The 11,140-nt window shown below is 38.5% G+C and overlaps 1 protein-coding gene across 1 annotated transcript; it reads left to right on the plus strand.

Annotated features, from left to right (window-relative positions):
- The first annotated feature begins 967 nt into the window (after window positions 1-967).
- GIMD1 (GIMAP family P-loop NTPase domain containing 1) lies at window positions 968-10,542 on the plus strand. Its single transcript, XM_010848235.1, has 2 exons — window positions 968-1,360; window positions 10,282-10,542. The coding sequence occupies exons 1-2, from the start codon at window positions 968-970 to the stop codon at window positions 10,540-10,542; spliced, it is 654 nt and encodes a 217-aa protein (XP_010846537.1).
- Window positions 10,543-11,140: the final 598 nt, after the last annotated feature.

The raw sequence follows: 11,140 nt of genomic DNA on the forward strand, positions 1-11,140 counted from the left end.
AAGCAAAAATAGTAAATATGCAATTTTCAATGTCTTTATTTCTGAATCAACAGATTGAGTACATTTGGTGACTGGCCAGTAGCTTTGCCTTATCGATATAATGAAAATGACGGATGACCTTAAAATACACAAAAATAACTACATTTTAGGGGTGTTGTAATGAAATAGATTCTCCCAAGGTTCTCCTCCCTCCTAAGTGAACTGTACAATGTGCTGGTCTTTCCTTCCTTTGTTGAAGAGCCAATACTGAGCTATGGTGAACCACGGAAATGATTAATTATTTCATAACAGAAATTAAAGTAATCATTTTCATCAGAACGTTGCCCAGTTGTTAAAAAATTAGTAAACAGAAACAGAAGTCCTCCTTTAATATTATTCATGTTTCATAGGAGAGAAGCATTCAGGAAGTCAGGAAAGATGATTTTTTGCAGATGCCACTTGTATATTCAAGGGGTGGGGAGGCAGGGAGTGGGGAAGGCAGAACACTGTTTAAAATGCAAGAAGGGCCATTTCTTCCACTGTACTGTTTCCACTTCTCCACCAAGAGTGAATCATTTTCAAATATTGCTGCTATCTTTGTTTCTGAACTGAGAGACCTCAGCACCCATCATTAAACCAACTCACCTATCACACTGATAAGTTAACACGGTTCTCCTAAACATGGCTTACACTATCTTCATGTAATTCTTTTCCTCATTTTCCTACAATTATTGCTTCCTCCCCCTTTCATTATCTGTATTTGATTTCTCTCTCCTCTTCAAGTGTAAACTACTACTATTATTTCCACTTTCCCTCTGTCACTGGGGGGTCTCTGCTTTAGTGGTGTGCTCCTCCATGCTTTAGACACAAAGGAGGGGAGAGCAAATCCGAGGCAATACTTGGGGTGCTCTAGGCCAGTTAAGAAGCCTTACATTGGCTGAGGGGAGATGCCTGACTGCTTACGCTGAGCTTTTGTTTACCCAGAGCCATGATGAACTCCAACAAGATGACCATCAACTTGGCCCTCTTTGGCATGACTCAAAGTGGAAAAAGTTCTGCTGGGAACATTATTCTGGGAAGCACTGACTTCCACAGCAGCTTTGCTCCATGCTCTGTGACCAGAGATTGTAGTCTGGGCCGCAGCTGTCACTTCCGCAGCTTCATGCGTCGAGGAGGGCAAGAGGTGACTCTGCAGGTCCAGGTATTGGACACGCCAGGTTACCCGCACAGCAGGCTGAGCAAGAAGCACGTGAGACAGGAGGTCAGGGAGGCCCTGGCACATCACTTTGGGCAGGAGGGTCTGCACCTTGCACTGCTGGTCCAGAGAGCAGACGTGCCTCTCTGTGGACAGGAAGAATCTTCCCCAGTCCAAATGATCCAGGTAAAGAGCAGTCACACCAGTGACATTATTCCCATTTTGGATGGCATCACCTTAATAGGAATGAACTATGAAAAACTGGTTAAAAGAGGTATTGTAAACAAGTAGTTTAAAACAAGCGCTGGTCACATAGGAAAAAACTGGTAAAAATTACTTGATTCTCCCACCAAGAGTAATTTTTACAAATTCCTTTCGAGGAATTCAGTCAGTCATTTTATAACTGGGAAATGACTTCTTATTTTATAAAACAAAGCAAAAATGAGATACTGACCTTAGGTTAACTAAATCTCAAACTCCTAAGAACTGAGAATTTGATTGTCTATGTGGTCTCAGACTATCTGCCTCAGAATCAACTGAGCTGTTTGTTAAAAATGCAGATTCATCCAAGCCTTACTGAAACAGAATCTCAAGAGTAGAGCTTGCCTATCTGTATTTGCATAAACTTTCCATATATTTCTCTAAAACAGTCAAGTTTAGAACCACTGAACTAAAATACCAACTTGCATCCTTTCAACAAGGGACAACCTCTTACAGTTCGCCATAAATGGCTGGGGGGTGGGGGCGGTGGTGGTCACTCTGATTCAGTCATTGAACACTATATTGAGTACTAGCAGAGTTTAATGATTGGTGAGTGATAATATGAGCCCTGCCCTCAAAGCACTCACAGTCTAGAAGAGACAAATAGATAAACACGTATATGACAACACATTAAGTGCCAAAACAGTGCAATCTATAACTCCTCAGTGGAGGAAGCATCACTGAGACCTACACCATGGCAAACATTCAGGGGAGATTTATACTTTATTTATAGGAAATAAATCAGGAATTGTAGAAGCTTTGCTTGCCTCATCTGTAGGGTGAATAACTGCTCCATGCCAGCCATGAGATCACAGGGACCTCAGAGTGAATAAAAATAACATATGCCACCTTTCCCTAATGGTTCATCTGTTTGTTCATTTATTTACTTTCTTGATTCTCCAGTCTGCTGCTGCTACTGCTGCTAAGTCTCTTCAGTCGTGTCCGACTCTGTGCGACCCCACAGACGGCAGCCCGCCAGGCTCCCCCGTCCCTGGGATTCTCCAGGCAAGAACACTGGAGTGGGTTGCCATTTCTTTCTCCAATGCATGAAAGTGAAAAGTGAAAGTGAAGTCGCTCAGTCGTGTCTGACTCTAGCGACCCCATGAACTGCAGCCAGGCTCCTCCGTCCATGGGATTTTCCAGGCAAAAGTACTAGAGTGGAGTGCCATTGCCTTCTCTAGTCTAGGACCACCCAAATTTAACTGCTAAACTTGACTAGTATTACTCAGTAGCCTCATTAATTGACCTAACTCAGAGATCTCATCTCTACTAGAAGTTCCAAAGTAAACTACATGGAGAATAGAGAGTAGACATTTTCAAGCAAAATGAATTTGAATGAATGCTACTCTGTTTCTGGTCCAATCTCTGATTATGTTGATGTAGAATTTTTTACACTTAGAAAGATAGTATACCTTGGTTTAAAGAAAGGTATTTTCCTTTAACTAGTAAAAACACAAGACTGTTCTAAATGACAGACACACATTTTCTTTTTCAGTAACTATAGCTGTTCCTAAAACAAACAAACAAAAAAAAGCATATGTGTAATCACAAAAAAACTAGTGGAAAAAATTAGGGTGACAAGAGTATAAAAAATAATCATCATCCAACTCCTGAAAAATCAAGAATATTCTGTACAAAAGCAAAGATGATTGCAATTAAGAAACAATGTGAAATCTAAGAAAGCCCATGAACCTCCTCTAACCTATTAAAGCCAGCATTCCAACAATATTTCTGGTAGAAATCAAAAGGGGGGCCCTGGAGCTATACTGTCAGTGTAATTTTTAAGCAGCTTAAAAAATTCATTTAAAGCTGCTATTAAATAGACATTTAACTTAAGCTATAGATGGATGTAATCCAGTAAACTCTGTATTTCTCAAAAACTAACCTCTCTCCGTATGTCTCCAGATTTTTCTTTCTGCTGATCCAAAAAAGGACATTTTAAGAGACATACATTTTGAAAATAGATTTTTCCAGTTTTAGGATACAGAACTATGTTGTAATCCCCTAATTTTTTTTATACAAGTGAATTCATTTCATACATGTCTCTGATCCTTTTAAATGGTATTTGGCATACATGCAGCCTTCACTGCTTATGGCTGCCTTCCTTAAGTCAGTGTCCAATTCAGGAGTTGAAGGCAGAGAGAAGATGCGCGAGGGAAAGACTCAGATCCAGAACAATTTTTCAAGAGTAAGTAACCTCTCTCCCAGGAGAGATTTAGTAATCCTCAGCAGGGTCATGACCCCTGGAGGCACTGCAGTCCTATTCTGGGCTTCCACCTTGATCTCTGGGTGAAGACTGCCTAAGCACAGGCTGGCTGTTTATGACCTTCTTCCTGAAGGTGCCTCAGATACTAGTGGCAGCCATCTGGATGTGCTCACAGACCGGGAGCAGCTGCAGGATGTCTGAATATTCAACAAGACCCACAGCTGTTAGGAAGGAGCAAGGAGTGGTTAAGGTCCTCTGCTTCCAGACACACCCTGAATTTCTTTTTCTTCCTGGCTCACGCAAAATGAGGAACAGAACATCTGTCTTCGCCTTTGCCTTTCCCCCTTTCTGGGGGCACTGATGCCCTCCATGGAAAGAGTCTTCAAGGCCAGTGTCAGAGAAGCGACCTCTTCTTTTCCTGCACCTCCCTGTTGTCTCTTTAAATATCTCTCAATTTGTGCTCTAATATTTTATAGAGGGGTTGCTGCTGCTGCTAAGTCACTTCAGTCGTGTCCGACTCTGTGCAACCCCATAGATGGCAGCCCACCAGGCTCCGCTGTCCCTGGGATTCTCCAGGCAAAAATACTGGAGTGGGTTGCCATTTCCTTCTCCAATGCATGAAAGTGAAAAGTGAAAGTGAAATCGCTCAGTCGTGTCGGACTCTTAGTGACCCCATGGATTGCAGCCCACCAGGCTCCTCCGTCCATGGGATTTTCCAGGCAAGAGTACTGGAGTGGGGTGCCATTGCCTTCTCCGATAGAGAGGTTATAAGCTGCCAATTGTGACAACTGAAATGGTTCCTCAAATGATCCTTTTCTCTTTATGTCAGGCCTTCCTTAATCTACAGCAAAACAGTAGAGATGTTAGTGAGTTGTCTCCCCAAAATGGGGAAAAAAGGGAATGATTCATCTGAATCTTATAATTTGAATTAAAAAAAAAATCCCTAAATTATAGATCAGAGCATATATAACGGGCTTCTCTGGTCAGATGGTAAAGAATCCGCCTGCAATGCGGGAGACCTGGGTCTGATCCCTGGGTTGGGAAGATGCCCTGGAGGAGGGCATGGCAACCCACTCCAGTATTCTCACCTGGAGAATCCCCATGGACAGAGAAGCCTGGCGGTTCACAGTCCATGGGGTCGCAAAGAGCTGCCCACGACTGAGTGACCGAGCACACAGCATATGTAATAGTCTCCTTAAGGAAAGCGCTAGCATGCAAACTGCACTAGGAATTGAATTCAGGAATTGATTACATTCTTTCCACGATCATGGTATCATGTTTGTATTATTACTGTATACAATCAGGTTTCAAGCAAGTATTTTGATTTCAAATGAACAACTTGACTGCTGATGTTATAGATGGGTGTACACAGACGGGGTTCAGAAAGACCAATGCAAGACCTGCACATACTGAACAGAGATCATGGGCTTAGCTGTTCCACAGATTCAGTTGAAATATGTCTATTACAGTTCTAGGTACATGACTATAGATGTTACTTAACACAACTTTCTTGGCTTCAGTTCCTCATTTATAAAATGGGGATTATTTACCTATGTTAGAGAGCTCTGAAGGCTGTATTTAATAAATGTAATGTGCTTGGCATCATGCCTGAATTACAGCGGGTTTGTAGTAGGTTTGCAGAAAATTGCCACTACTATTGTTTCGTCATCATCACTATCTAGACTGTGATGAGTAACGTATTCAAATGAACTACTAGATACAAGCAACACATTACAGAGGTTAAGAGCCTAGGTCCTGCAGTAAGTTATCCCTGTGTTCAATTTCCTACTTAGTTACTTGCTTTGTTACCTTGGGCAAATAACTTCTCTAAACTTCAATCTTTCCAGTGATAAACTGGAAAAGATAATAGTTTTCTGGGTTACTTTTGGAATGAATGTCATATTAACATAATGGTAAATTAATTCAAACATTCCCACATGTCAAGTGCACAATAAACGTTACCTATGATCACTATAACATTTTTGCTAGTGTTTTACTCTAAAATTGGGACATATTATCTGTAGCCTTCTTTGGAATATTTTGATAGGCTTCATAAAAGAGTGAAATCAAACTTACACTGCCCTGATATATAAGAACTTCCTTATTAATTTAGGGAAAAAATGTAGGAAAAAAATTCACTGGGTTAGTAATGTTAAACTGAGAAGACGCAATTTAGTGGGAAGGACAGGGGTCTGGCAGTCAGGGAACCTCTGTTACAGGCCCAAGTCTGCCAATAATCGGCAATGTGGCTTTGGCCAAGCCATTTAGTATCACAAGGAAGGCCTTAATATCCTCATCTGTAAAATAAGGCAATTTTGACAGATGATCTCTAAGGTTGACTCTTCTCTAAATCTGATCTAACAAGGCTTATCATTCAGCTTTGGCTCTCTAAGAAGAAAATGTGGTGCTCTAAGTGGGAAGAGAATAAGGGAATAACATAAAGAATGGTCCTTATTGTCCTCCTGATCCATGATAATTTTTTTTTCTCAGTTGATGTAATAGTTGGCTTTTTTAAAAGTTTCCCCCTAAAAAGACCAGATGCTATGATTTCATCAACCACAAACAAATGGGGCAGGGCTGGTGAGGTCCTGGGAAAATGAACACAATTCCTGGAAAACAAAGTTTAAATCCTAACTAGTTGTCCCAAAAGGACTAGATGGACTCATACCCATTAGCACTTTGAAATCAAACAATTTATGATTGATTATAAATTTTCCATCTAGCTTAGTATTATATTTAAATTGTTAACACCAGATAACTTACATTAACCTATCTTTCTTTTGGATTTTTATGTGAGCTATCAATCAACCGTGATTATTCTCTGGGTCTGTAGAGAACATGTTTGGCCACTAACATGATGACTATACACCAAGCAACACTACTTTCAAATATTCAACTATTTTCTGGCCAAAAATCAATTTAAAGAATATAAGCTAAATCAACCATTCTCTTCTATTTTTGGCGGTAATTCAAAAGTGCAATTTCTCTCACAGTTTAGGACATGAGCATCTTTTCATAAATAATTACCAACATGTAAAAACTTTCCAGTGGCTGAACACATGGACTCGTAAGTGGTGTCAAGCTTAGAAATCTATTACCCTTAGGTGCTTTAACTCATTTTTCCTGAATGATATTACGGTTTAAAGTATAGCAAATGTCTGGTGGAAACAAAGGCAGGGAGGGCATGTTCATGTTACAATATAGAAAGCCAGGAACTAAAAACACACTGTGAAGGTTACACCATTTAATGCAATAAGTACTAACCGAGCAAGAGGAGAGTTCTATGTTATGATATATAACTCAGGAGAGAACCACTCGAGCCAGTTTATTTAACATTAATTTGTATTATGGCGATGTTGTATAAATATTTAATAACAAATATAGCCCATGCATCAACCAATACCCAGAGAATAGTTCTGGCAGTAGCACTCAAGGGGGCTTAAGGGCAGTAGCTATTTATTAACTTATATTAAACATTTCAATATGAGCACATCAATAAGGCACTGGGGAATGTAAGGTATGGCACTAAATTTGAGAAACTTCTAGAGGCAAGAATGATGAAAGATCAATAGTTGTACTTGTTAAAAATAAAATCCCAATACTATACAATTCCCAGTAATGCTCAATCACTTTCTTTACTTGGTATGTCTTTATTGTCTGAGAAACTCCTTGCTAATTTCTATGCTCAGGCATCATCACATGCCAGATAAATTTTCTGATCCCTCCCTTTACCCCCACGTTACCTCCCCCACCCAAAATTAGACTAAATGTCTACCTCTGTAGTGCCAATATATTTTCTATCACATTTGCAAGGACAACAAATTAAATGTACTTTTCCCCTATGTGTCCCTCTTCCTTAGCCATAAGCTTAGTTAGTAAACAAGAATTTCCATCATACACAAGCAAGAAATGCATGTTTTGTACCATTCCTTGTCTTGGAACAAAGTAGATCCCTCAATAAGTATTTGCAGAAGAATAAATCCCCCAGAGAGCTTTTAAAAACTTATATCCCCAGGTTCCATCCCTGAAGATTTTGATGCACTTTTAGTAAGCACCCTAAGTGATTCTGGTGTAAATGGCCCAGAAATCTTATTCTCAGAACCTAAATCTATTATATTTAGCATGTCATTGATTTTTCAACCATTCAGGTTAATCTTCTTGGGTTGCAATAAAAATACCACCAACTTCGCGGCTTAAGCAACAGAAATTTATTGCCTGTCAGTTCTGGAGGCTATGTCTGAAATAGATGTCAGCAGGCGAGTTTCTTCTGAGGGCTGAGAGTGAGGGATGTGTCCAAGGATTCTCTCCTTGGCTTATGAATGGCTGACTTTATGCTTACCTGGTTTTCTCCCAGTATTCATGTTTTTTGTCCACAGTTCTGTTTTATAAAGACATATTGGATTAGAGTCCCAGCCTAGTGAATTTATCTTAATTAACTGCATCTGCAATAATCCTATTTCCAAATAGTCACTTTGGAGGGACTGGAGTTTAAGTCTTCAACATCAATTTGGAGAAAGGGGTTACAATTCAATCCACAGTATGGTTTATTTATTTTCCAGTTCTCTGACTTCTCTCCCACAAGAGATGTGTTAGAGTACACAGAATATACGGAAAACTCTGAGGTCTGCTAATTTTGCTATGTCACTATTAGCTAAAATGTGATGTTGACATTGCACATATACTTTGATTTACACAAGAGCTATGTTCTTCAAAGGTTGGGGTAAAGGTTGGCAATTTGTGTTTTAAAGGCACATAAAATATGCCAATTAAAGTCTCTCTTTGCAAAACTCTTTTTTGTAATGTTAGAATCTTCCCGTTAAAATAATTATTCTCTAATGTACTGATCTTGAAATGTCTGAGGATTTTCTTGAAGCAGGGCATTTTCAGAAGAACCAGAAGCATACAATTATTCTATGGTGTACAAAGACTGATATGAGGAAAATTTGGGGACCTATACCGTGAGAGAGTCCTCTGAATACAAAACAGAAAGTGCAGACTACAGGCAAATCTGTGAAAATGAACTAGAGTAGAAAAGAGAAGTTTCACAGGAAACTACAATTTTGTGTCCCAAAGATTAAACTTCAAAATTGAGGAACCAAAGTTAATAAATAAAACCCCGAATCTTCTATTTAAGATGATGGTGAGGGTCTAAATTCCAAATTAATCCAACATATTTATTGAGTGCACAATGTATTAGAGGCTTTGATTGATATAGGAAGACACAGACTTTCCAAGAAGTCACAGTCAAGTTATAGAGATGAATGTGAAAATAAATAACTCTGATAAAAGTTAGACTGTATTAGGAGTTATAACTGGTAACTGTGGTCTTGAGATGTTTCTAATTTTTAGGTATATTGTTCCACAGTTCTTATATTTTCATATTAGATTTACATATCCCAATTCTTTCCTTCCTCGCTTCCTTCTTGTTTCCTCTGTTTCCTTTCTTCATTTTTTTCAGTTGTTGAATATTATGACTCATACTTATTCAAAAGTTTCCCAAACTACCTTTCAATTTTTCAGTATTTTTATAAACTAGAGTTTGTATTAATCTAATACCTCTGTATAGGTTTGTACTCAACCTCTGTATATTAGTTTCTCCATACCATAATTGTATCTCCCACAAATCATCACGTTGAACTTCAAAAGAGGTAAAGCTTTAGCATATCTGGCACTAAATATTAGTTGTTCTCCCTTCTTTTAATTTTAGAGGTTCTGGATATGTTATTAAATTATTCCTAAGCATATTTCTCTTGCTATTACAGTAGCAGCTTTGGAAATATTTTTGTAATGGGAGTGTTTGGAATGGAGTGAACTTTACTGTTGCATTGTCATGATTTCATATAACTTTGCAAATATTCACAAAAGTTAAATGGTTACTTCTAGATGCCTTTCATACTGTGTTAATGATCTGCCACATGCTATTACTTCTGCTTTACATCAGCTTTTTACTATTCAAATAAGAATTTATTATATAACCAACTTCTACGTATTACTAAACAAAGGAATACTAGTATTCAATATTTTTCACCCACATTAGAGGAAGTCACCCAATAAATTGGGTTTGATTCTACATATGTGAAGAGGATGTGAATCACAGTAATATTTTGTAGTTGTTCCAAATGACCAACTGTATTTTGATAGCATTTCCATTACATGTCATCTGATTCATCGATAGATTGTAACCAGATTATGTAACTGTAAATTCTCAGAAAATGCTTTTAGTGATAATACAATATTCCTACAGAAAAAGATATGACATTCTCCTGAGTAAGGTCCTCTGACTTAAAGGATTTCAGTGGTTCTAACAGATTCAGGTTGACAGGCAAGTATGTACAACTGCTGAATGTTGTAAAGGTAATTATATCATGCAGCACAGATAATACACAGTTTTGAAGCTGTATTTACACAAATTACAACAAAATAAAACGGAGAACTTAGCTTTTTTTAAAAAGAAAGCCCACCCATCTCTCTGCATTTGCTTACATTATTTGACTCCATCATCACTTCCCATTATATATTTCAGTTTTAGAAACATAATGAGGTACAGGTCTGTTTACTGTCTGTGTTAAACCAAAACTCTTCTGCTCATCTTTGAGAAATACAGTCAAAAGCAAATAGCCACTTATCTCCTCTCTTTCAGGAACTTCTGGGCCACACTTGGATGAATTACACGGCCATTCTTTTCACCCATGCAGAAAAAATAGAAGAGGCTGGGTTCAATGAAGATGAATACTTACGTGAGGCCTCCGAAACACTGCTAAAGCTACTAAATTCTATTCAGCATAGGTATATTTTCCAGTATAAAAAAGGAAACTCACTTAGTGAACAAAGACTAAAAATCTTGGAAAGAATCATAGAATTTGTAAAAGAAAATTGTTACCAAGTTCTTACCTTTAAGTAAGATTTGGGTGAAAGGAAAAGCGCTTTGGGTTTTAGAATGTGGACCATCAGAATTTCCGTATGCTGCCAGTGAGCATGTACATTGATATAACCACTTTGGAAAACTGTTTAGCAATTAAAAATAAGATTCCTAAGGCAAACCCTGACACAATAATTATATATGTCCAAAAGAAATGTATATATCTGTGCACTAAAAGACGTGTGTACAAAAATGTTCATAGCAGTACTACTTATAATAGCTAAAAACTGGAGATTACCCAAATGTCCACTAATGGTAGAATGGATAAACAAATTGTGGTATATTCACACTATGAAATATTATGCAATAAGGAGAATGAGCAAACTAAACTGTATGTAACAAGATCAATGAATTATCCAAACGTAACGTTGAAAGACGGAGAAGGCGATGGCACCCCACTCCAGTACTCTTGCCTGGAAAATCCCATGGATGGAGGAGCCTGGTGGGCTGCAATCCATGGGGTCGCTAAGAGTCAGACACGACCGAGCGACTTCACTTTCACTTTTCACTTTCATGCCTTGGAGAAGGAAATGGCAACCCACTCCAGTGCTCTTGCCTGGAGAATCCCAGGGACGGGGGA

This window comes from Bison bison, unplaced genomic scaffold, assembly GCF_000754665.1.
Source record: "Bison bison bison isolate TAMUID 2011002044 unplaced genomic scaffold, Bison_UMD1.0 scf7180017864263, whole genome shotgun sequence".
Lineage (NCBI taxonomy): Eukaryota > Metazoa > Chordata > Mammalia > Artiodactyla > Bovidae > Bison > Bison bison.